Source organism: Neofelis nebulosa, chromosome 3 (genome assembly GCF_028018385.1).
Source record: "Neofelis nebulosa isolate mNeoNeb1 chromosome 3, mNeoNeb1.pri, whole genome shotgun sequence".
In the NCBI taxonomy this organism is placed as follows: Eukaryota; Metazoa; Chordata; class Mammalia; order Carnivora; family Felidae; genus Neofelis; species Neofelis nebulosa.
In genome coordinates this window covers 27,369,149-27,396,727 of record NC_080784.1, presented here as the reverse complement: position 1 = coordinate 27,396,727, position 27,579 = coordinate 27,369,149, and the positions used below count along the sequence as shown (strand labels likewise).

Here is a 27,579-nt window from a genome sequence, read left to right as displayed (position 1 = left end):
CAAATACTGTATGGTATCACTGACTCACACGCAGAATCTTCAAAAACAAAAAAAGCACCGATTTCATAGAAATATAACAGAATGGTGGTTGCCAAGGGCTAGGGATGAAAGAAATGGGGTAATATATGCCAAAGGGTAGAAATTTTCAGTTATAAGAAGTTCTGAGGAATTAATGTACAGCATGTATTGTGTACTTCAAAGTTTCTGAGAGTCGGGGTAGGGCGCCTGAATGGCTCAGTCACATGAGCGTCTGACTTCGGCTCAGGTTATGATCTCACAGTTCAGGAGTTCGAGCCTCATGTCAGGCTCTGTGTTGACAGCTCAGGGCCTGGAGCCGGCTTCGGATTCTGTGTTTCCCTCTCTCTTTGCGCCCCGCCCCCCCCCCCCGCCCCCCGCTCATGCTCTGTTTCTCTCTCTCTCAAAAATGAGTAAACATTAAAAAAAAAATTTTTTTTTTAAGTTTCTGAGCGTAGACCTTAAACATTCTCACCAAAAACAACAAAAAGTTCACTATATGAGGTGATGTGATCTTGGTAATCATTCCACAATGTTTATCAAATCATCACACCTACACTTTACATATATACACTTACATTTGCCAATTATTCCTCAATAGTTTTAAAAAATGAGAAAAGTAAAGCATCACCAAATAAAATATCAGACTAAGCCAAAGGGATATTGAGAGTTTATAGTGCTAAAGGTCTTAAAAAGAAATACAAGTTTGCCAGTACTTGGGTTATTTTACAAAAAAAGAAAAATTGACAAAGAAATTAGAAGTCTGACTTAAAAACAAACAGGGGCGCCTGGGTGGCTCAGTCAGTTAACCGTCCGACTCTTGATTTCGGCTCAGGTCATATCTCACAGTTTGTGAGTTTGAGCCCCTATGTCATTCTCTCCCTCCCTCTGTACCTCCCCTGCTCATGTTCTCTCTCTCCAAATAAATAAAGCTTAAAAAAATTTAAAAACAAAACAAGAGAGTAATGTTTCTTTGCCATTCTCAGATTTCCCAATTGCAATTTCAGCTGTTGATGAGCAACAGAAGCTGGCAAAAGATAATTATGGTTTTGCTATGACATGAAATTTGAATTCTACAGTAAGGTGGCTATGTGGAAAAAATCACCTAAAATATGTGCCAGTGGACCTCCTGGCATTCACATCTCAATAGTGATTTGCTATTCTCTACTACTCTGCCCTGGCCCTGTAACTCAGCAAGGTACGAAGGAAATTCTTGGAAATTTTCAGTAATTCTTTATGGTATGTTATATGGCACTACTTGGGATTCACAAAAATGTCAGCATATATCCACTTCATCCTCAAAGTTTACAGCATAAATCTAAAACATCTACATTTCCTTCTTTTACTATAACCCATATCAGTGTGTCTAAGGACATCATATTCCCTTATGTCTTGTTAATCCACTTGTTATTCTAACTACTACTCAAAGGCAGAATTCTCATTCCTTCTATAGTTTTCTGGAGACAATTCTCAGACTGAGAAAAATGCCTCCTTTTTTCCAATCACCAGTATTGGAAGCCTCTACAAAATTCATTTAATTAATATGTAAATCATTAAAATAAAGTGGCATCATAATTACTAATAGAAAGTAAAAGAAAAGAAGTAAATTGTTCCATGAAAGCTATAGGGGGAAATTCAATTCAGAAAACATTTTTAGCTTAGAGATAAAAGTTGCTTTTTCAACCCCATGAACACACTTACGTTTTTAGAATTAGTTAAGAATTAACAGTGGTACTCACTATGTAAAATCAACTTTTAATAAAAACATAAGATGTTAAAAACCATTATTTGACTTTATTAACCTTACTCATAGTGTTGAATACAAATGCAAAATTAAGTGGTGACCCTTATTTTTAGTCTATTTCAAAGCATGGTCTTTTAGATTTAAGAATTAGGGCAGATATATGTCACAAGAGGGAGGGGAACCAAAAAACCAAGTTAAGAAAAACCCACTGATATGTTTATATGTTACAAAGTTTGAGGTACAGCCCTTAAACTCTTTTAAATGGTATTTTCCTCTGACTTTCCATTAATCTCACCAGTAACTGAACTTTTAAGAAGGCCCTATAATCTAACACACAAGTCTTCCAATTATAAACTGAAAAGAAATGTGGGCAGGTATGTGTACCAAGTACCTTATGAAATTCACTATGCACAGGTGAACTTCACATATAGATTTCAAAAATCAAAAGGACTATGATATTCTTAAAACCCAAAGGCTAGATAAGGCCTTCCAATCTTTTCTGCACTGTAAGAAATGACTTGATCTAATGATGTTAATGTAGAAATACATTATATATTTAAACATCAGTAAGATAGGACATTCAAGGGAAGAGCCAATAAAGCGTTCGCATTTTAAAACCAAAAGGGACACATCTTGGACACCTTAAATTACAAAATTCACTTCTAAGCAGGAACTGTTACTGTGTAACAAATACTGCTCATATTAAAAGTGCTGGTGACAAAAAAATTCAATACGCCCTCTCCACAGAATCTGTTCACATAGGTTTATATATAACTGTAACTGTAGTAAGAGTTTAAATGTTTAAGGTGCTCAAATTTTGCACTGCATGACTAATTCAATAAGTATTCATCTGCTACCTCTTTGTAGCAACTCCAGTTAGAGTGAATGATCCATGGGCAAAGGGCAAAAATGTTGTTATTTTCTAGAATGTGGCATTTGTGGAGCTGGAGTGCCCTCTATTGGCAACGAGGAAGACACACTCATTAGCTGTCCTGCATGCATTTTCTCATTAATTCGGAGTTCACATCCATCTTGAAGCATTCGAACTGCTATTCGGGCAATGTTCTTAGAGTCGTCAAGACCACTGTGAGGCCTCCCATCATAATCCATTCCTAGCTTTTCAAGCATTATTGTTAATTTGGTTTGGCTTCTAGGAACCTGAAAAATAAATAGCTTAGTAAATAATTCTTTAGTATTCTATAAATCACTGTGAAAAATAAGAAATTGAAAATTAACAGTAATAAAGTTAGGCAAAGGGCAAATACTCTTGGTTAAATGGATAATTCAAACCTTCAGAGCTTAAAAAAATGAAGTTATAGATGAAAATACATATAAACAGACAGAATCCTCAAGACATCTAAAGAATCTAGTTTTGTAATTTGACAAATCATTTATGAAAGAAAATGTGTTTTATTTATTTATTTATTCATTCATTCATTCATTCATTCATTCATTCCCTGGGGAGGGGGGCGGAGGTGGAGAAATGTATTGTTTTAGACATCTAAGTTAAAGCTCTACCATTTGAACTCAAACATTCTTTTGTACAGTATTTTACCGTAATGTGTTATTTTACTTGATAGACTCCTTCAGTGGATACACTGAAAAAAATCTAGCCTTTCTATGACTAAAGACAATAAAGATCAGGGCGGCTGGGGAGCTCAGCCAGTTGAGTGTCTGACTTGGTTTTGGCTCAGGTCATGATTTTGTGGTTTTGTGAGTTTGAGCCCCACATGGGGCTCTGTGTTGGCCACACGGAGCCTGCTTGGGATTCTCTCTCTCCCTCTCCCCCACTCACGTTGTCTCCGTCTCTCTCAAAAATAAACTTAAAAAAACAATGATGAAGATCAAGAATGAAAGACATTATCATGTGATACTTTTCAACCTACTTAAATATAAATATTTAAATTTATTTAAATATTTGATAAATATAAAAATCTCACACCCCAAATTTCAATATGCCCCTCCACTTTTGAGAAGCACCATTCTACCTTCTGTATATCACTACTGGGAAGATCTGTTAAGTTTTACATTGTGTAGTCTGTATAGCTATGTCACCTAAACATCTTGGGGCTTCAGCTTCTTTATCTGTAAAATAAGAGTAGGGGCACCTGGGTGGCTCAGTCAGGCACCTGACTCTTGATTTCACTCAGGTCAGTCAGGATCTCACAATCGTGAGATCAAACCCTGGGTTGGGATAGGTGATGAGCGTGGAGCCTGCTTGTGATTCTTGCTCCCTCTCTCTGCCCCTCCCCCACTCACGTGTGTGCTCTCTCCCCCTCAAAAATAAACTTTAAAAAATAAAATAAGACTAACAGTTATCCTGTTTACTCACTGGGTTATTAGGAGAATCACAAAGTAAATGATATAAAAGAACCATGATAAACATCATTAATTATCCTTAGCTGGAATTATCACCTTCTGGTCCTTTCACTAAATATCACCTAGAAAATGTGCTTCCAAAAATAATTTTTCCAACACACTGAACAACTTAGGTGAAATGGACTATCCCTAGACACACAACCCACCAAGACTGAATTGTTAAGGAACAGAAAATCTGAACAGACCTACAATAAGTAAGGAGGATGACAGAATTGGTAATCAAAAACCTCCCAACCAAGAGAAGCCCAGGACCAGATGGCTTCACTGGTGGATTCTAAAAAACATTTAAAGAAGTATTAACACTGATCCTTCTCTAACTCTTGCAAAAAACTGAAGAGGGAACACTTCCTAAATCACTTGATGAGGTTAGCATTATCCTGATATGGAGGCCAGACAAAGACACTACAAGAAAACTACAGATCAATATCCCTTATAAATACTGATGCAAAAATCCTCAACAATACCAGCAAACCAAATTGAGCAGCATATTAAATGGATTATACACCATGAACAAGTGGGATTTAGTCTTAGAAAGCAAGGATGGTTCAACATACAAAAATCAACCAATGTAACAAACCACACTAACAGAATGAAGGGAAAAAAGAAACACATGATCATCTCAATTGATGCAGAAAAAGCATTTGTTAAAATTAAACACCCTTTCATGATGAAAACTCTCAACAAAGTAGGAAGAGAAGAAATCTACCTCAAAATAACAAAGTCCATATATAAAAAATTTACAGTGAACATTATATTCAATGGTGAAAAGACCGAAAGCTCTCCCTCTAAGATCAGGAACAAGATAAGGATGCCCACTTTCCCCATTCAAAACAGTATCAGAAGTTCTAACCAGAATAAGTAGGCAAAAAAAAAAATAAAAGGCATCTCCACTGGAAAGGAAAAAGTTATCTATGTTTGCAAGTGTCGTGATCTTTTATTTAGAAAATTCTGAAGATTCCACCAAAAAACTGTCAGAACTAATAAGCAAAGACAGCAAAGTCACAGGATACAAAACCAGCACACAAAAAATCAGTTGCATGGAGCCCAGGGGGCCCAGACAGTTAAGTGTCTGACTCAGGATTTCAGTCATTATCTCACGGTTCGTGAGTTCGAGTCCTGCATAGGGCTCTGCGCTGTCAGCTTGGGATTCTCTCTCTCCCTCTCCCTCTCCCTCTCCCCTGCTCATGCCTGCACGTGCTCTCTCTCTCTCTCAAAATAAATAAACTTAAAAAATCAGTTGTATTTCTATACAATAATGAACAATCCAAAAAGGATATTAAGAAAAAAATTCCATTTCAGTAGCAAAAAATAAATTAAAAAGTTTAACCAAAGAAGTGAAAGACTTGTATATTGAAAATTACAAAATGTTGCTGAAAGAAATTAAAGACAACATACATTAAATGGGGAGACATGTTCATAAATTGAAAGATTTAATATTGCTAAATAATCAGAAATACTTAACACGATCTACAAATTCAGTATAGTCACTAGCAAAATATTAACTCAAAATGGATCAAAGACTAAACCTAAGAAAGAGTCAGAACTACAAAATTCTAAGAAAACCTAAGGGAAAAGTTACATGACATTGGATTTGGCAATGGTTTCTTGGATATGACACCCAAAAGCAGAGGCAACAAAAGAAAAACTCGATAAACTGGACTTCATAAAAATTTAAAACTTTCGTATATAAAAGGACACACTATCAATAGCAAAAGACAACCCACAGAATGGAAGAAAATATTTGGAAATCATAGATCTGAAAAAGGATTAATATCCAGAATATACAAATAATTCCTAAGACTCAACAATAAAAAAAAAAAATTACATGATTTCAAAATGGGCAAAAAGACTTATACAGACATTTCTCCAAAGACATACAACTGGCCAATAAGCACATGAAAAACTGCTCAACATCACTAATCATTCTGGAAATACAAATCAAAACCACAGTGAGATACCACTTCATACCCATTACATAGCCATCATTTAAAAATATAAAAAGAGGGGTGCCTGGGTGGCTCATTTGGTTAAGTATCAGACTTTGGCTCAGGTCATGATCTCAGGGTTTGTGAGTTCGAGCCCTCTGTCGGGCTCTGTGTTGTCAGCATACAGCGCACTTTGGATCCTCTGCCCCCACCCCCCACTCCACCCTCCACCCCCCACTCTCTAGCCCTCTCCCAATGGAGCGTGCACAGTCTCTCTATATCCCCTGCCTCAGAACATAAAAAACATAAAAAAGAGAAAAAAAGAAAATGGAAAATAAGTGCTGGCAAGGATACAGAAAAACTGAAACCCCTGTGCATTGCTGGTGACAATGTAAAATGGGGCAGCCACTACGGAAAACCATTTGGGAGGTCCTCAAAAAATTAAACATAGAATTTCTGTATGATCTAATTCCACTTCTAGGTATATACCCAAAGAACTGAAAGCGGGGACTCCGTTATTTGCACCTGCATGTTCACTGGAGCATTATTCACAATGGCCGGAAGGTGGAGGCAACCCAACTGTCCATCAACAGATGAATGGATAAACAAAATGTGGTCTAAAAATATAATGAAATATTATTCAGCCTTCAAAAGGAAAGAACTTCTCAAACAATGGAATTATCACGTAGCTTTACAAAGGAAGGAAATTCTGACACCTACCACAGCACATACGAACCTTGAAGACATTACACTAAGTGCAATATGCCCGTCACAAAAAAAAACAAATACCGGAAGATTCCCTTATATGAGGTACCTAGAGCGGTACAATTCACAGAGAAAGTGGCATGGTGGCTGCCAGGGGCTGGAGGAAGGGGCAAGAGGGAGTCACTTTTTAAAAAGTATAGAGTTTCTGTTTTGGAAGATGAAAAAGTTCTACAAATGGATGGTGGTGATGGCTGCATGACAATATGAATGTCCATCCTTCACTAAACTGTACAGTTAAAATGGTCAGAATGGTGCATATTGTTATGCTATGCCTATTTTACCACAAAATAAATCAGAGGTAACATGAAAAATCAGGGATTGTGCCAAAAAAAATTATCAGCTCTATTAAACAAGGGCCAATTCACTCAATCCTGTCTAAAACTGAAGAGCTGTGTGAGAACCTGGGTAAAGAGCACATAAACCTCACGCATTCTCTGGCCTGGCAAGAAGTTCTCGGCACGGTGACGGACTTGGAAGGTGAATGGCAGGAAAGTGGTAGGCCAGAAATTGCTGACTGGTTTGCAGAAGAGCTGCAGAAACTAGCCTAGACATTTTCATCACATAAACTAATTCAACAAGATAAGACCCTGGAGAAAACCCTTAACTTCAAGTGGTAAGATTCTTGGATTTCAAGGAAAAGTGAATCTTTGGGAAAATCATATTGCAAAAAAACTGCCAATGTTCACACTTTTGCTTAGGCTTGACAGTGAGAAAAGCTATTAGCAAGTCTCAAGACTTAATGTAAGCCATCTGGACAAATTGTAGAAAATTAGACAGTATTTTTCCTCCCTTTCAACACCAGAGGGTGACTAGGTAAAAAACCCTTTCTTAGAATCTTCTGCTCAGCCACAGAACTTCACTTTGAAAAGAGCTTTGTAATGTACAGTCTGACTGTACACTAGAGAAGAGATTTACTGATCTGCCTTTAGAACAGTCGTGGATTTAGGGGCGCCTGGGTGGCTCAGTTGGTTAAGCGTCTAACTCTTGATTTTGGCTCAGGTCGTGATCTTGCAGTTTGTGAGACTGAACCTCTAAGTCGGGCTCTGTGCTGACAGTGAGGAGCCTGCTTGGGATTCTCTCTCTCCCTCTCTCTCTCTCCGTCCCCTGCTTGTGCTCTCTCTAAAATATATTTAAAAAGAAAAAAAGAATAGTTGTGGATTTCTGCCAAAGAAGAGGGTCCAGTCATTCACAGAAAAGCAACGAATATTTCACTGCAGCTTTCAACCTTTTATATGTGTGAGTAATAAACCTCTTCTTATTTAACAATATGAAGAGCGAGAGCAGAAGCTGTCTCATTTCAGTGGAATACGAAATCCATGCAAGCTTGTCTCAAATCCTAACCAGAACTGAGTATTTGTACAGGAAAAAGAAAGACAAAAACAAAAGAACGAAAACAAACAGCTATCACCTTACCAATGTGCTTCATCCTTTTATTTCAAAAATGACATTTAATGTGTATAAAGAACTAGAAAAGAAATTAAAAACTAACATGTCTGCATATTTTTGAGTTAAACCTACACTTGAGTCTGATCATGCCACGCAGAAATAAGCTTTTTTATTTTCCAAAATCTTGTATAAAATTGTGTCTGTAGGCTGTATTTGTATCTGTATTGTTTCAGCCTACTCATAGAAAACTCAAACCCACTTTAAGTTTCAGCCAGTTATTAAACAGAAAAGTATTATGTTTGCCTTACGAATTTTTTAATTTATGAAAAGGAAAGAGATTAATCTCAAATTTAGAGATCTATCTATCTCCACTCCTAAGAAAGGCTGGATAAAGAGTAATTTTTGGTTTTAAAAGAAAAAAAAAAGAATACTTGTTTTTTTTGTTAAGTTTATTTACTTTGAGAGAGAGGGAGAAAGAGCACACATGCGGGGGAGGGACAGAGAGAGAGAGGGAGAATCCCAAGCAGGCTCTGCACTGTCCGCAAAGAGTCTGAGTCAGGGCTTGAACTCATAAACCATGAGATCATGACCTGAGCCGAAACCAAGAGTCAGACACTTAACCAACTGAGCCACCCAGGTGCCCCTGGAAAAAAGAATACTTTGTACTTGCCAAAGACCATACATTATTAGACTCCTATATAGTAAAAATTTGTGCTAAGACTTTTAGGCCTGCTTGGATATGGGGGGGGGGGGGGGGGGGTGAAGGCAGAGAAGGAAACATTTTAAAAAGATAAATGTTAAGTTTCCTCAACTTACACTAATTGGCATCACAGTCAATAAATTTATGAACAGAAGAAATCCACATAGAAAAGAGCAGCCTAATAAACTGGTCAACATATACAGATTCACAAAGAAATATTATTCTGTACTCAAAAGAGCACTGGTTGGGTGCCTAGATGGCTCAGTTGCTTAAGCATCTGATTCTTGATTTCAGCTGAGACCATGATCTCACAGTCATGAGTTCGAGCCCAGCATTCGGCTCTGTGGTGACAGCACAGAGCCTGCTTGGGATTCTCTCTCCCTCTGTCTCTGCCCCTTCCCCTGCCTCAAAATTAATAAATAAACTTTAAAAAATGTATTAAAAAGAAAAGAGTGGGGAGCCTGGGTGGTTCACTTGGTTGGTCCTCTGACTTAAGCTCAGGTCATAATCTCACAGCATATGAGTTCAAGCCCCGCATCAGGCTCTGTGCTGACAGCGCAGAGCCTGGAACCTATTTCAGATTCTGTGTGTGTCTCTCTGCCCCTCTCCCACTCTGTCTCTATTTCTCAAAGATAAACTTAAAAAAAAAAAAAAAAAAGCACTGGCAATGTTATTGCCTTAATATATCTGCAACTTTCTGAACACTCTAATCTATTGTGAACAATAGATATTTTTATGCAGACTTAAAAATTATGTTATGGCTTAATTAATTATTAAATTATTAATAATTATCCTTGGAATAAATAAAGGTTTGACAAAGATGTCCTAATATAAGAATGCATTGTCACCTGAGGTACAGAAAAAAAAAAAAAAAAAAAAAGGGCCTAAAGATGACCAAGACCCTACAGATTTACATAAAACACAGAGCATAGAGACACATTTGAATTATCACATTAGCAAAATGCAGACAGTGGGAAAACCTACAGGACAAATGGTTGTTTCTTAAAAACAAAATAAAACAACTGTTAGAAAAACAGGTGGAAAAGGAATTTAATTAGAGATTAAAAAATTTAAGAGACATGTCAACCAACTATAAATGTGTGGACCTTATTCTGATTCAAAACACAAAAAGTAGAAGAAAAAAATAAGGTGAAGAAGACTAAGAGGTACCAACTCCCAAGCATAAAGGAAGTCACAGGGATGAAATGCACGGCACGGGGACCAGTCAATACCACTGTAATAAGCCTGTATGCTAGCAGATGGTAACACAGATCATGGTGAGCAGGGGGTGATGTACTGAACTATCCGATCACTATGTTGTACACCTGAAACTAATATAACATTGATATCGACTATGTTTCAATTTAAAAAGCTAATTAAATTTAAAAAGAAAACTATGACATTTATGACTATTTGAGAACATTAAGGAATTCCTGTTGGTTTTTCTGTGTGATAATGGTATGGTGGTTATGCTTTTCAAAAGAATTCCTTATTTTTTGGAATTACATAACAACATGTTTACAGATCAAATGAAAATAAAGTTTGAGATCTGCTTCAATAGAGTAAGGAAAGGGGTAAGCAGGTGAAGATACAGATGAAACAAGGTTGGCCATGAGATTATAACTATTCAAACTGGGTAACGAGGGTTCATTATACCTGTCAACTTTTGTATACATTTGTAATTTTCCATAAAAAAAGTTTTTTTGAAAAATCATAAAATGAGTGAAAAGCTAAATTCACAAAGAAGTAAAAAAACACCAAATATAATCAAAGGACTAGTATCCAAAATAAATATCTATACACAACCACAATTTATAATCTACAGTTACAGAAGAACTACCCAATTTTTAATGTTTATTTTTGAGAGGGCGTGCAGGTGAGTGGGGGAGGGTAAGAGAGAGAGAGGGAGACACAGAATCTGAAGCAGGCTCCAGGCTCCAAGCTGTCAGCACAGAGCAGAATGTGGGGCTTGAACCCACAAATCACGAGATCATGACCTGAAGTCGGATGCTCAACTGACTGAGCCACTCAGGCGCCCCAGATTACTCAATTTTTTTAAATGGGAAGATTTAAACAGGAACTTTACAAAATAAATTCAAATGGCTAATAATCATAGGAAAACAAGCTCAACCTGAGAAGCAATTAAACAAATGCATATTAGGACCTTAATGAGATGGCATCCCACATCCACCAGATTTATAAACACTTAAAATGTCTGGCAACACCAGATGCTGGCAAAGACGTGGAGCAATTATGAACTCATCTACTCTTCTGGGGAGAGTGCAAATTGGTACAACCCCCTCAGAAAACTATTTTTGCATTACCTAACATCAATGATGCACATATCCTACAACAAGCAATCCTACTCGTAGGTTTATACCCTAGAGAAATGAGCGCAAAGAAGCCCCAGAAGACATGCGTAAGAATGTTTATAGCACCACTGTTTGTAAAAACCCCAAATGACCAGTCAAATAGAGCAGATAAACAAACTCCTGATATTCATACAATGAAATTCTACATGGCAATAAAGTTAACAACAGCTACATACATGACATCGATGAATCTCAAACATAATGCCGGGGAAAAAAGCAAAATGAACAATACAGCCAGCACGATGCTAAAACATGTTCAACATGTTCAAAAACAGGCAAAAGTATAACGGATGTACATATAAACAGTAAAACTGTAAGGAAAAACAAGAAAATGATTTCCATGAAAGTATGGACTGTGGGGTAGGGGCTCTGGGAAGAAGAAAAGGGGTTGAGTGAGCAGAAGTTACAAGGGATTTCACTTTTAAAAAAACTCCACTCTTCTGTATGTACACTTGTCAGCTTTAAAAAATGTCAAAACCACAAAAAATGTTTTTAAGGGAAAGCGCCTTTTCTCATGAAACTAGGATGTGCTTCATCAAAATGAGGTTGTAAAGGAAGAAAGAAGACAGCACAAGGTCTTACATGTGATAGAGAAGCAAAGAAAAAGAAAAATCTCCTAGGATGATTTTAGAAAAAGCCTGAAAAACAAAAAGTTCAAATTAGAACAGGATTAAAAGTTCCAGGCAGGTAATCTCCAAGGAAAAAGGAGGGAGGGAGGGAGGGAGGGAGAGGGAGGGAGGGAGGGAGGGAGGGAGGGAGGGAGGGAGGGAGAGAGAGAGAGAGAGAGAGAGGGAGAGAAAGAGAAAGAAAACGAACACTGGAGGGCACCTGAGTGTTCTGAGTACTGGGGAGCAGTCTACAGTTTGAATGGAAAGTAACAGGATAACGACTGAAGGAGGCACTTGTTAAATCTGGGGAGAAGTTGTGAAGTCTCTAGTGTTACAAGAACAGAAGCACCTAGGAATAATTTGATTACAAAGATAATGTAACTAATTAGGAAGACACACAGAGGGGAAGGACATGCAGGTACTGTGGCTTTTTCACAGAGCTAAATCTTCATCTTCCATTGCAGGAACTCAAGAGATACCTCAAACCAAAAATTCAACAAATAGCATTAACCTATCATTTAAAAGTATGAAGGTAAATATTGGAAGAAAGAGCTACAAAAAGTTGAAATTGTCTGCCTTACGAGAATAGGAACCAGTGCCGGTAAGGGCCAGAGTGGATGACTGCCACTTGTCATAAGCCTTGTAATACTACTTTTAAAAATTTACACTACACCTATGCATTAACTCTGATAAAATTAAAATTCAGTGGGGAGCATTTGTTCCACAAACAATTCACACATTAAATACCCCTATAGTTTCAAACCTCTGTTACTGAAGAGCATGTATATACAATTAACCTATTCAAATAATGGTAATAGATTTAAAGAAAAACAGCTCAACTTTCTAAATTCATAAGATCATGATCATATTCATGTTTAGATAGTAAGTAACAAAGGTATATTGCCTTTTCCTGTGAAAAGCACCTAGTAAATCACAATGTGATGTACATGCAAAATGTAATAAGTTTATCAAGAGCAATATAATCAATAAAATGAAAATTTTTACCTTGTAAAAGTTCCCATATGACTTTCGAATATTGATCCACTTTTTAGCAAAAGGAGGATATTTGAGCCTGCTTAGCCGGCACTGAATATTCAGGAACTTACTCATATCCCACGAACTTGTAAAATCAAAAACAGGGGTGAAAAACAATGAAATAAATACCATACTGTTCTTACAAGTAAAATCTTTCTATTTGTTTTTGATTTACACATCCCCTTTCTTGCTGATATTCACATATATCAAACTTACAAAATTAACCTCTCTACCTCCAAAATACTACTTCAAAAATAAACTTTAAAAAAACAAAGAAAAGTACAAGTCAGGTATATTAAATTTTTCTCACAAACTGACTAGTTCTTACTAGGCTCATCATGACCATTTTCATGGTTCTGATTACTTGGGCAGACTTCTATGTTGCTAATTATTTTTTCATAAGCCAAAAATAATTCTGCTAAGCTTACTTTTAATGGCAAGTTTATCATATTAGGAAGTTCTTTGAGGGTGCGCTTTGAAACAAAACAAATGAACAAAATATTTCAAAGAGAAGAAAGTAGCTATTCAGGGGTTAGAATACAATTTGTTGTGTTACAGCATATGTTTCTACAACACTAATCAACTTATGTAGTTAAGTAGGAAAATACTGATTGTACAATATGGACGTTGTGTTGGTTTGTACATGGTTTTTCCTAGGAAAAAAGGAATCGGGACAATAGCTGTAGAAATTATAACCTTCAGCAGGAAAGAAAAAACTCTCAACTCAGCTGCTGTACTGCCAACAGTACTTTCAAGTATATTATTAAAAAATTAAAAACGAGTGCTTGTCCCCAGGATCCTATTGCTTCTGTGCATTTGTAATATCCTCTGAGGCAACTTCCACTTAATGTGAACTGCTTGCCTGCGTGGTCCAAATTATTTCTGGAGGTATGAGCTATGTCCCAGAATGTGAGGTTTTTACAGAATCACACATACTGTGTTATGACAAAAACACCTATATACTTTGGCAGGCACACTGCTCATTCACATTCAAAATCAACAGATTTCTAAAGAGGTCCATCAACATTTTCCCAAATTTCTACTTTTAAACACAATTATAATGTGACTACACTCAGTGCTTTTTTCCTATGTAAGGGTCACTAAACCCTTTATGTAAGTGACATCTCCATTTTAGTGTGCAATCTGTCCACAGTTTGAAACAGAAGTCGATTAGGACTTTCTTCTTCAATCTTAATAGCACTATCCTTTAGGAGCTGCCTTGGCACAATGCCTGTAATCCTTGTTTTAATCTTTCTGATCTTCCCTCTAAATTTTTCATCTAACAAATGCTTTTTGAGCACACAAAATTTTGAGTTCAGACTACAGTAAGCATTATGGAAGATTATATCAAGTAGCCCAAGTCCTTACCCTGAAAGGATTTTTAATCACCTTGCACACGTAAGTCTTACATAAATAAAGTTTAAGTCTATCAGAATATTTAGATGCCAACACAAATGGTACATATATAAAGCCTATGAGATATCCAAAAAACCAAAAATCAGTATGAGTTGAAGTATGCGTAGTAAAACAGAAGGGCTTAATAAAGTAGTAAAGGAAGAGAGCCTTCTAGTAGAAGAAAAGCATGAAAAAGTGCACAAAGGACACACCATATGGTTCATGGGCCAGCATGACCACAGTGAAAAGAATGGCAGGTGGATTAGGGTACACAGGCTTCAGGTCTGGCTTGAAAGCCAGACTGAAAATTTGGGACTTCTTTGAGCAAGGAAGTGTCATTATAAAAAGGTTATTTTAGTTTTACACATTAACACTTATCCTTCCCTAGTCTTCTAGTCCTGGATTAGACTGTTACCATTGCTTTCCCTCCTCTCTTTGGTCCCTAGGATTCAAAGTTTAAGTAGAAATAAGAATGTGAGAAGAAAAATATGGTCTCTTGTGGGAGACCCCAGAACTATCAGTAAATAATACTTTTTGTGGTTATTCTGAACGTTAAATGAACATGAACATCTTTTATCTTTAAAAAGGAAATTACAAAAGATAATTTTGCTAAATACTCACCCATCTGTCAATATGCAATATTTATACTTTGTTCCTAACTCCTTCGATTTCATCCAGTCAATTACTTTTTTTAGTGCCTGAGGGAAGGTATCAGCTCTGTCTACCTGATCCTGAGGATATAAAAGTAAAATATATAAAAATCAGAGTAGCTACATGTAGTCCTACAAATACTCAGACACAAACGTTGAAGAGAAAGGAACAGTAAGAGAAAGTCTCATCTATGATATTTTAAACTCTACGTGATTTCCTTGGCTGAGATCCACCTAACATTGCATTTTTAAGATAATTAAAGATTGTTTACAATCCTCCCCAAATGAAGATTTAAGATCATCCCCAGTGGTTCTCCTTTTTTTAAGGCCTCAACCTAGTGGCTGACTAATTCTCTGGAGTGGAGAAAAGGGAAATCTCCCAGCTACAAGCCACAGCCCTCCAACACGGTCTCCCTATCTCAAAGCTCAGATCTTTCTACAACAGATAACACACCACTGCCAGACTGAGCTTCCTCAGTTGATCGTCACATCACTTCCGTACTTAAAATCCTGCAAACGTTCCCCAAGGCTTTCAGGATAAAAAGACACACAAGACTCTTCATGACCTGGCCTCCCTCGCCTACCACTGTAGCTGTATTTTCTACCACTTTAGCTGTATTTTTGACCACTTTCTTACTAGCTCATGCACACCTGACCATCCCCAACTACTGACAGTCCTACCATGCACACGTGAAATGCCCAGCCATTCTTTCCTGCCTATTGACCTATCATGATTCAGCCCAAGTTCACTAACTTGAGGAAGTCTGGCACAGGACAGCCCTCCATTCCCTCTGTCATAAGATGCCCATACTACCCTGATAAAACAACGACTTGCTCATTAGTCTTAACAATATTGTCACCACTCACTGGTTTAGTCTGTCTGTCCTCCTGAATACAGACTGTCGAGTGACCTGAGGAGACTGACTTAACTATCTCTGTGTCCCAGGTACCTTGGCAAATACTACAGGAAGCACCCAAATACTTGTTGAGTGAATGAGTAAATGAATAAGGGAACTAACTAAACAAAGGCCCTAACACATTACAACACAATAAAAAGATCAGAGACCTAATAAAACATTAACCTATATAGAAGGTCAGGTTATAAACAGATACATTTTAAAACTTCCAAGTCCAGCATGGTAACAATTGTTCTACCAATGATCAAAAAAATTAAACCTTTAGATTCATCATTGCCAGTCCTCAAGAGGAAAGGCTAGAAAGATTTTACCAGGTATAAAATTTGCTTTCCTACTTTTTTCATATTATAATATGGAAAATCTTTATCAAGTAAGTACGTTGTTTATAATAATAATTTTTTAAACTATGAAATACAACCCTAATTTCAGAACCTCTTTCAAACTCTAGAAAAAAGAACATAGAATTAGAACCTGAGTAATTCCAGTTAGGTTGATGCAGAAATCAGAAAGTTGGGTGTTAATCTCCGGTCTCACATACTGCTGAAATGTATCTTCCTACAAGGAAAGGAGAGCAAGTTAAAGTATTTTCTATGACTTCAGATACATGACACAAGGTACATGAAATATTAAGCCACAGGAGACTATAATTTTATAGGTGCTTATGACATAACCCTTTCTAGAATTTTAACCATTTCAGGATAATTCTCTACTCCCAAAGCACTCTAATTTGACTATGCTTCATAGTTTAAATTTTTTTAAGATAAAACAAGTATCTGAAAGCAAGCCTTCAAACCAGTTTACACATTATCTTGAGAAGCAAAATGTTGATAATTTTGTTTGTACTATTTGAAACTGTAAAGCTTAATAATGCAACCTCAACTTCAAGATGCTACCAGCTTTTTAAATAATAGTAAACTCTTTGAAAAAAATGCCAATCTTTAGTTATAATAAATTAGTTCTAGATTACTGCTCTCTCATTTACTCTTGAATAGTCTTTATTTTTATGTTGATTCCATTAAACTGAAATCTAATAATCAAAATTGAACTACATGAGATGTAGTAGTTTAAAGAGCAAGAATACTATATTTTTGTAGCCATTTTTATCCTCTTTGAGAAGCTCTCATGCTTGCCTTCTCATCTGCTCCCAACAAGTCTGTGAGCTCACAAGGCCGGTACTGTTACCATTAAGCTCAGACCTCCAAGCGCTTGCTCCTCTAGCCCAACACTGCCTCCCTAAACAAGAACATGCTAAGTCACTTTTAAAACTTACGGACAATTTTGAAGCCTAAAGGCAGCAATCGCTAATACTAGGTAGATACAGAGAAAAAGACTTTTTTTGTGTGACAGAAGACTCAAAAAATTAAGAAAAATGTTCCATTTCCTAATAAATTCTTTCTTCACATTAGTACATTAAGCCAATGAGTTGTAAAGGTTAACTCTTGTCAAAGAGCAACATTCAACAACAGCAAAGAATGTCTGAACTTTAAAAGTTAGATGCTCTTTACTTACCAAATGCATTGCAGAAAGAAAAAGTCCACTTAACTGAATTTCTCAGATAAATGAAGGCTCTATCCTTTTAAGTATCAATATTTTCATAATTTTCAATGAAAATCTTTCAAAAATATGCTGCAACTTCCCTTCTCAATACAAGCAGGTAGTATCAAATATACCACTAATAAAAAACTTCATTCACTTCTATCAGAATGATTACCAGAGAATTATGCACTCGATAAGCAAATATTTAGCAACCACTTAAGCAGATTACATAGTAAGTTATCAAATGATAAGGGGAATTAAAAATTAAAGTAGAGCAGATAAGCAGGATCAGAAAAATTGGGTGTGGGGGATGGTTTCAGCTAGACTATTAAATAGATCATCACCTTTATGCAGAAGGTGAGAACCATGGAAGGACTGGAAAGAAGAGAGGGAGTGTAGGAGGGAGGAATAAACAGCAAGACTTCTGGAAGAAAGGAATTAGAACTAAAGCCCTGGAGGTGAGGGGGTGGAACATGCCTGGTATCTCTGAGAAACAGCAAGCAGGTCAATATGGCATGATCAGAGGTGGTGAGAGGCCAGATCATGTTAAGGAATATGCCTTTTTTCTGAGTTAAAAGAAGAGCCACTGAAGGGAAGATGGGAAAGACCCAAAGAAGGAAAATGGCTTCTATTTTATAAGGATCACTCCACACACTATGTTGAGACTTGCTTTAGGAGACAAGGACAGAAACAAGAGACCAGTTCGATGGTGAATGCAGTAAATCCAGACAAGAAATTATTGGGGCTCAGACTAGAGTCACAGGAATGCAGTTAAGTGGCTGGGTTCTGGATGAATTTTGAAGGCAGAGCAAACCGGAGTTGGTCTGGATGTGTGATGGGAAGAAACAGAGGAGTCCAGGATGATTCCAAGGTTTCTGAACTGAGTAAGTAAGAATTGCCATCACTCAAGCTAGGGAAAGCTGAACACACAACAGGTGGAGAGTAAACTCACTTTGGGACATGTTAAGAGGTCTGTTTAAATGCCCAAGCAGAGATATTAAATAAGCTGCCTGGATTTGGGATTGATGTCCAGGTTGAAAATAAACAGTTGGGAGTCATTAGCATACAGACAATTTCTAAAAGCTTTGAAAGTAGATGGGATTAGGGGAGAGGATCTGTAGGGAGAACAGGACCTAGGATTGAACCCTGGGGCATCCAATATTAGGAGCTATGAAGAAAAGAAGGAACCAGCAAGGGAAACTGGAAGGGAGCCCAATGAGGATGGAGACGAATTAAGAGAATGAGGTGTACTGGCAGTCACCTGCAGCAAATATTGCAAGGACAGAGTGGTCAATTACACCAGCATTTAGATGAGAGTCAGAGATGACACTAACAAATGATGCTAGTGGAGGGATAGGATTGAAGACCTAACTTAAACCCACAGTGGTGGGAGTTTAAGAGAGAATGGGAGGAAACAGCAGTACCTAACTTTCTCAAAGATACTTACCAGAAAAGAACAAAGAAATGGGGTAGCTGGCAGGGAAGTGGAATCGAGTAAAAGCTTTTTATGGTGTGAAAAATAACATGTCCGTATGTGACGGGAACAATACAGTAAAAAGCAGTAAGTCATTAATGTCTCAATGAGGGAAGAGAAAGCCTAGAGCAGTAAATTTGAGTAAGAAAGAAAAAGTGGAATCCAGTGAGTTATGCAAGATTATTACAGTCGTAGCGGTCATTTTTCCTTTTAATTTACGGACTTCCATCTTCCTTGGGCAAGGAAATTATATAAACAGGCTGATTATAACTAAAAGAGATTCTGAATAACACTAAGAAAAAAATGTATGCATTTTTATACACAAGCCTTTTATACTTGCTCCCAACGTTTTGGTGGCTACTGGTGATGGAAGAGAAGTAACTTTTAGATAGATGAGATGTTATGATATGTTTGCTCAGATTTTATAAGGCAAATAGTAGTGTTTTGGAGAACTTCTTCCGACTTCCAGAACCAATAGGACAGTGACAACCAATAGTACAGAGCCAATATATTATATAGCTCAAAGCCAAGGTTACGAGTGCCATATGTCCCTAAACTTTTCACCAGAAAGACGGCCAGTTCTAAGTTGAAAGGCAATTTCTGTAATTTGCCATTTTTAGAGATCAGAGCCTATAGGAGTCCACAGCTGTGGTTCTTAATCCTGACTGCATGTCAACTGAGAAGCTTTAAAAACATGCTGATGTCAGGGGCCCCACCACAGAACAACTAAATGAGAATCTCTGGGATGAGGGCCAGGCATTTTTTTTTTTTTAACTCCCTAAGAGATTCTGATGTCCAGCCAGATATGTGTTCTAACCAAACAAAAAAAACAATGTAATTTTAGCTCCTGGAAAAGGAGAGAAGTAGCCTCTGAAATTATTTCATTACAGCTTTTCTATTAATCAAGCTGATACATAGTACACAACAAGAGCCAACAGCCCACTTTTAAATTCTAATTCTAGCTTTAAAATAGCAAATGAGGGGCGCCTGGGTGGCTCAGTCGGTTGAGCGAACGACTTCGGCTCAGGGCATGATGTCGCGGTCCGTGAGTTCGAGCCCCACATCGGGCTCTGTGCTGACAGCTCAGAGCCTGGAGCCTGTTTCAGATTCTGTGTCTCCCTCTCTCTGACCCTCCCCCGTTCATGCTCTGTCTCTCTCTGTCTCAAAAATAAATAAACGTTAAAAAAAAAATTTTTTTTTAAATAGCAAATGAGATCCCTGCTCTACTACAGAACACCAGAATAGCTGCAGCTAAAAATGAAAAATCAAAATGTAACAATTCACTTACTATTTCTAAGGTATGGGTATTCAGTAAAACCACAGGAAATTCAATTATTTCATGTATAAACTCAGGTGGGTTACCCTCTTCACAAGTGGCTTCAAAATCAATGATACAAATGTAGTCATAGTAACTGTCAGCACAATTGCCCTCTTTCAACATCAGCTTCTGCTTCTTGTAATAGTTTTTCAGCCTTTTCTTTAGCACATCCTTTACTCCTCTAAGGAAAGAAAAAGAAAATTAACTCTTAGATGAGTTTTACAATCAAAAATCTGAACTCTTACCTGCTGGCAAAGGACTGAACTGGCAGTCACAGCATAATTTAGCAAATATTAACTAGAATAAATGTAAAGAAAGCAAGACTTAAGGCTAAGTTAGCAAAGAATTAAAATCAAATGTAACACAGAATATTTTCCTTCAGAAGTAACTTTTCATTTTTGTAGTACATAAGAGCATTTCTCCTATACTGGTATTTCAAGCCATACACCTTGTTAGCATACACTGCCTATATAGCCATACTGCCTTATACCAAAATGATATACATAATACAACAACTGAAATTAATGTTGAACTATTCTACAGGCCAAACACAAATTTCAGAGTAAGAAAATTCAGGTAAATGGAATATTTATGTTATCTTTCTTTTTGGTTTTTATAGGTTAGACAACTAAAATACCCATATGAATAAGAAAGCATTATGAGCCTTGCATATAAAGTTGAATGTCTACTAGCTAGGAAAACTCATTTGGAAGATACCCTAGTGTAAACCATGTCCAGAAGAACAGCCATACTCAATAGGTTCTTAACTGGAAGCAGGTTTCTTAATCTACCATGGATAGAATTTTATTTAGAAGATTACAGATATTTTCAAAATACATGTTCTACAAATAGTGGGTGGAGAAAAGATTGTTCTAAGTAGATAACAATCATTGGTAATGGTGGTCATGTACTTCAAACAGTATGTACTTCACTTCTAAAAATTAAAAGTCATGACTAGTGCTCAGACTTCCTTCAGTGTTACTTGTTTGAGTCCTATTAATGGTTTACAAATACAAAATGGCAGTAAAAATAAAAGGACCTAAACTGTAGCCAGTGTGCAGTGACAACTAAGGTATTTTCGACACATCACTAATAACTATTAAAAAAAAAATTTTAGGGGCACCCCGGGGCCCTCAGTCAGTTGAGTCTCTGACTTAGGCTCAGGTCATCATCTCACAGTTCATGGGTTCCAGCCCCATGTCGGGCTCTGTGCTGACAGCTCAGAGCCTAGAGCCAGCTTCAGATTCTGGGTCCCTCTCTCTCTCTCTGTCCCTTCCCCACTTACACTCTGTCTCTGTCTCTCAAAAATAAATATGTTAAAAATTCTTTTTAATTTAACCTTTTACTTTCCTTCCCAAACTACCACTGAAAAAGAATCCTATTCATGAGAATATTGATAATTAACCAGTTCGTTGTTTTAAGACAGAATGTTTTAATGTTTATTTGCTTGAGATTTTCTAAATTACCAAAATGGGAGCACCTGAGTATTTCTTGATCTTGGCTCAGGTCATGATCTCACAGTTCGTGGATTCATGCCCTGCGTCTGGCTCTGTACTGATGGTGCAGAGCCTGATTGGGATCCTCGCTCTTCTTCTCTCTCTGCCCCTCCCCAACTCATGCTCTATCTCACTCTCAAAAAAATAAACTTTAAAACAGAGGATAAATATTGCTTATAAGAAAAAAAAGGATAATGAGGACCCAGAAACAATAACCATTTTCACCTACTGCATGCAGTCCATTCTTTTCTTGATGCTGACAATTAACTATCAAAATTCTGCATTCCAAAGGTCATTCATTCCTACTCCAAGCTCCAAGTCAACATAAAGTGATTTGTTTTGCAAAAATTTACTAAACACAGAGAGTGTATACACTTCACAGAAGATACACACACATACACATACACACACACACACACACACACACACACACACACACAGAGTTGGCTAAGCTGCATTGTTTTCGCATTCAATATCCAGTTCAATATAATGCATGCTATCATTCTGCATATTTTTAAAAGCTAAAACAGAAAAAAACATATTTCCTGATAGGTGAATAATTTTTTTAAATTACTTGGTTTCAAAGAAACCCTCTTTATAAAAATAACACAAGTGGACAAAATAAAAAATAAAAAAAAAAAAAAAATATATATATATATACATATCCAATCTCAGTAAGATGTAATTAACCATCAACCAAATGAGCAACTAAAAAAATTTTAAATATATTTAGTACAATAAAATAGCTACTTCTGTACATTGCTGGTAGGCATACTGTCAAAATACTCACGGTTGTCAACTCAGCACTCTTAGCCTACTGGCCAAGACACTGCCATAAATAATCAAAGGTGCACATAAAGATTCACTTATAAGAATGAAAATTGTAGCTACTATGTGAATTGTTAATAATGGTTATCTATAAGGTAGGATTACAGATGATTGGCTAATTCTTCAGTGTATTCAAGATTTTCTAGGATAAGCATATACTACTTCTGTATTTTTAAAAAGTTATTAATTACCTGGTTTCAAGCTTGAATTCTGAAAGCTTAGCTCTGAGTTCTTCCTTACTCATTCTATTAATGCATCCATTCGTAATAGCAATCTCTTTGTAAACTGGGTCACTGAAATCACTTGCACTGGAGGTAATGAACTTAGATCCTTTGGTTTCTTGGCCATCAAATCTACATTGTTGCTTTTTCTACCAAAAAAAATATATATACATATAGATAAGCTTATAATTAATACAAACATCTTAAAGATTCAAACTCCTGAGGCCTATTCATTACTACATGTTCAACGAAAAGTGCATAGAAAGAAGACATGTTTCTAATACGAGTTACCCTGCTCTCTTCTGAGTCATGAGATTTCTTAAAAGAAATGAAGCTAAATAAAAATAGCACCAGTGCTGGGAGCACTTCACTACAGAGACCCAGCTGACCATTTACTAGCAGCATGACCCTGAATACTTACTAGCCTCTGATCTTCAGTTTCCTTATCTATAAAATAAAGAATAATAACTATTCCAAGTCGCATTTGGTATTTGGTAATGGTAAACAGTATTTAAACAAGGTTATTATAAAGATTAAATGAGATTATGTGTATCGGGCTCCCAACACCATGCCACCTACCATACCACCATGGCTATTAATGGGAACTTTATTACCATCATAGACTACAGAACAGACCTTTTCACAAACATTCTAAAATTTCTAAACAAACCAATTTTTAAAAGAACTTTTACAACATTGTGCATGTATAAGTCAGTGACATCCTCAGAATTTTTTAACCTCACTTCATTTCACTAAGTTAACAGAATTGACCAATATAAAAACAAAAGGGACTATACAGAAACCTAGTTCATAATCTCTTAGAACCCCAAGCAAAGAAGGAAATGTATTCAGCTTCAAAACACACAATTTCCCAAACCCACATATATACCAATTATTCAGGAGAACTACAGTTAGTGTATCATAAATCTTTCCTCTCCTTAAGTCAAACTCTGTGTTAAGAAAAAACTGAACTCAATTGTAATCACTCCACAGGTAGTCCAAAGTTATTAATATGCCAAGTTTCAAAGTTCCATTTATAAGTTAACAATTTTCCACATGCAATGTTACAAGTATTAGGTATGCTCCAGAATTTTCAAGAAGACTTTGGTACTGGGGTGCCTGAATGGCTCAGTCAGTTGAGCATCTGAGTTCAACTCAGGTCATGATCTCATGGTTCGTGGGTTCAAGCCCTGCGGTGGTTTCCCCCCACTCCTGTCCCACCCTGCACTCTCTCTCTCAAAAATGAATAAACGTTAAAAAAAAAAAAAAAAAACACTCAGTAACAAGAAAATAAACTTAATTAAAAAAAAAAACTTTGGTACTTAGCATTAATCCATATTAGTCTGTTAATTTAGTCATAATTTACTACATTGTCCCCATAAGAACTAATTACAGATTAAGAGGGGATAACCATGGACAGGCCAAATTCCCTGACTTAGCACTAATCCTAAACGTTCAGGGACTATTTCTCGCTCAAAGCTCTCAAATGTGTGTTTAATACAACACACATTTACTAGAAATGTAATGCTAGGTACTGTGCTAGAGCACTCAAGAATTATTCCTATGTCTTCAGAGGAAGAGATCAGAAATCCCAATGTGTAAATTGTCCATATACTGAAGAATAACTATATTGAAATTCCTTGTTGACAAATGGTTAAAAAACTTTACTAAAGCTATGGAAGTAGTTTTCAATAATACATTAAATTTACAATACCTGGCTACTTTATTGCTAGAATTTAATCAGGATAATTTATCCTTTGTCTTTAAACTTACGGTGAATTTTAAACTCCATCTTCAGTCAGGTTAAAATTTAGGTCAACAATGAGTAACAGTTTGTCTACCAAAACAGATGGCTCAGTCAATTTAAGCAAATTTATTCTTTGGCTAAGTCCTCTCTCTGATTCACTTGCTTAATTCTTACCTAAAACTGCAGCTACAAAAATTACCCAAAATAACACTAAGGTCTCTTAAATCTGCTATAAATCATGATTTCTGTAAAGGAAGATCTGCTTCCTCTCCCAGGTCCAACTCCAGCTCTTTCAATGAAGCTCAGGGCACGTGAAGTTCTGGTTCTCAGTGATCAGTGTCTGCTCCCAAATTTAAGGTCTACACTAATGGTTTCTGAAGAAGGTTGCTCAAGTCAACCCACTAAGGAGTAAAAAGAAAATATTAAAAACCCGCATGTACTATAAATCTAGTAAAATGCATAATTATTTTACTAAACAATAGATTGACAATGACATCCTCCCCAATGTCTATGTCCACCTGTCACAGGTCACATAAAGTACCAGACATATAATGAGAAAAGTGTGGGCAGATTCCATATTATGGAGAGGAATATTCATTTTCACAGTATTGTGACGTTCTGCAATTTTTCTGTATTCAAATAAATGACTGTACAATTTATATGATCTCAAATAAGAGAACATATACAGTATGGGAAGTGACTATGAAAAACTTTTATACCAAAAAGAGGCTTACTATCTTACCACGCTTTTGAACTTAAAGTTGAGTTACATATTTTCTTTTGCAAGACAGGTATTCCAAAATTGCTGTCATTTTCTGTGATGAGAAAGGGATTAATAGCTTGAAACTTAAAAGGTTTTCCTTTCAACACAACTTGTTATTTCAACATGAAAGAAAAGGTTTTAACAGTGAGATAAAAAGATAACTGCTTATCAAAAGAAACTTTCCTCTGTAGCAAGAATATTCTGAAAATAGTTATTTTGGAAATGTTTTCATATATGATTGCCAAAAAAACTGCGTTACCTACGAAACAAACAGCCTCCGCAACTACACGCTAAAAAAAAAAAAAAAAAAAAAAAAAAAAAAAAAAAACCTTAGAAGTATAATTTAGCCTGATTAAAATTCTTCCAAAAGAAGAGTTCTGATGAAAGGTGTACCTACTTGGTTAAAAATGTGAAAATGTAATACCTATCAGTTTACAAAAACAACTGACATTAGGAATAATGAAAATGGATTTAGCAGTGTTCCAACAAAATACTTTGCTTGCCTGAGACAGGAAAACAAAACAAAACTGTCAACAGTATCCAACAATACGGGGCGCCTGGGTGGCTCAGTCAGTTTAAGTGGCCAACTTCCACTCAGACCGTGATCTCACAGTTCGTGAGTTCGAGCCCCGCATCGGGCTCTGTGCTAACAGCTCAGAGCCTGGAGCCTGCTTCGGATTCTGTGTCTCCCTCTCTCTCTTCTCCTCCCCTGCTCACGCTCTGTCTCTCTCTCTCTCTCTCTCTCTCTCAAAAATAAATAAACATTAAAAAAAAATAGTATCAACAATAAGTTTTTAACAACTATGAGTCACTAAAACCAATTTGGAACACAGACCTAAGTCTTATGTTGCTATATCTCAAAGTTTGAAGACTTTCAAAATATACTGAAGTACATCCAATTATTTTGAAGCCAACTTACATGACGATGTTATTGACAGCATCTCAGCCTGAAGAGGGAGGTGAGTGGAAAAGAGGTTCGTTAGAGAGAGGCAGCATCCAAGGCCTTTCGGAGTGTGTATCTTAAGGAGAATGGGACAGCTATGCAAAAAACCCAAAAGAAGGTCGTGCAGAACAAAGGGAGCATCAGAGATCCTTAAGAAGAAAGACTATCCACCATAAAAGAACCCATGAAGCTAAGGGCTGTGACAGCAAAAGGGAAGAAGTCAGCAACGGAGGCAGGAGCCAGGTCCTGCCGGGCAGCCAACTGAAGACTAAGCTGGGGAAAAACACATCAGATTCATGTCACTGAAAAATCATTCTAGCTGCTATTTGGAGAACTGGCTGTTGATGGAAGAGTTAAGAGCAAGGAAGCCTCGTGCAAGTACCCACTCTATGAAGTGCTCAACATACGTTACTCAAATGAAATGGGCCAACTTCAGCATTAGGATTATTTACAATCTGCAGCGCTAGTCACCAATAATGTATACCTGCCAAATGAGATGAACAAGGAAGTTTTGAGACCGCCTTTACAGTTCTACTCCGTACGGGGTTCTACCAGTGAGTTGTCAAAATCACTACGAAAAGCGGTCGTGTAGAATATCTATATGAAATGGTAGCAAATGGGCAAAAAGCTCCGATAACAGGCGCAATCACCCTCCGTTAAGGCTGGGGGGCGGGGGGCGGGTAATGGACTTCGGGTCCTAGAAATGACACGCCTAGAGCGTATGGTGCGAGTTTTAAAAACATAACCTACCTAAAAGGGCTAGACAGAATGACTACAGCAACAGCGTGCCCTGAGTATTTAGAGCAGAATTCCCCCCCCCACCCCCCCCCCCCCCCCAGAACTTCTAAAACCACAGTTCACACACTTCTCGTCTTGACTATTTCCTCACATCACATTGCCAGAGGATAAATTCGGGCGACAGGGGGGTTGGAGACAACCAACCCGAGGAAAGGCGCCGGGGATGGGAACAGGGGGAGCGGCCGGGGTTGGGAGTCGAAAGGCTGACGTTTCTGCGGAACAGCCTAGAAGGCAGGGGCGCGGGAGTCCGGAAGGGCCGGGCACCGACGAACAGGCGCGGCGGACTCACCTCAGGATTCGGGTTCCGCGGCTCCTCCCCACACTCGGACCGAGGCGACTCCAGCCGCGCGGGAGCCACGGCCTCGCTGCCAGGCTGTTTGCTCCGCTCATGCTCCATGCCGGCTGTCACGTAAGGAGAGAGCTGCCGGAGCCCGACACTCGCTCACTCTCACTCGGCCAAGCCCGAAAGCCTCGCCTTTCTCCGTTGAAAAATTACCGGGCTCGCGTTCCCGCGGCGGCGGCCACACAAACTCGAGCGGACACCTCCCACTTCCGGGAGCGTGT

General features: G+C 37.4%; 1 protein-coding gene across 2 annotated transcripts; it reads right to left on the bottom strand.

The window, feature by feature from the left end:
- Positions 1–1,754: 1,754 nt before the first annotated feature.
- Positions 1,755–27,579, bottom strand: ERI1 (exoribonuclease 1). Of its 2 annotated transcripts, none has more exons than XM_058720157.1 (7): positions 27,305–27,579; positions 22,735–22,913; positions 20,190–20,400; positions 16,363–16,446; positions 14,946–15,055; positions 12,900–13,014; positions 1,755–2,917 (listed from the first exon to the last, which is right to left on the bottom strand). In XM_058720157.1, exons 1-7 carry the CDS (start codon positions 27,410–27,412, stop codon positions 2,675–2,677), a joined length of 1,050 nt encoding a protein of 349 aa, XP_058576140.1. In that variant the 5' UTR covers positions 27,413–27,579; the 3' UTR covers positions 1,755–2,674. The 2 variants fall into 2 exon arrangements, with proteins under 2 accessions (XP_058576140.1, XP_058576141.1); XM_058720158.1 differs by lacking the exon at positions 27,305–27,579 and adding an exon at positions 26,194–26,213 and having other exon boundaries at positions 2,658–2,917.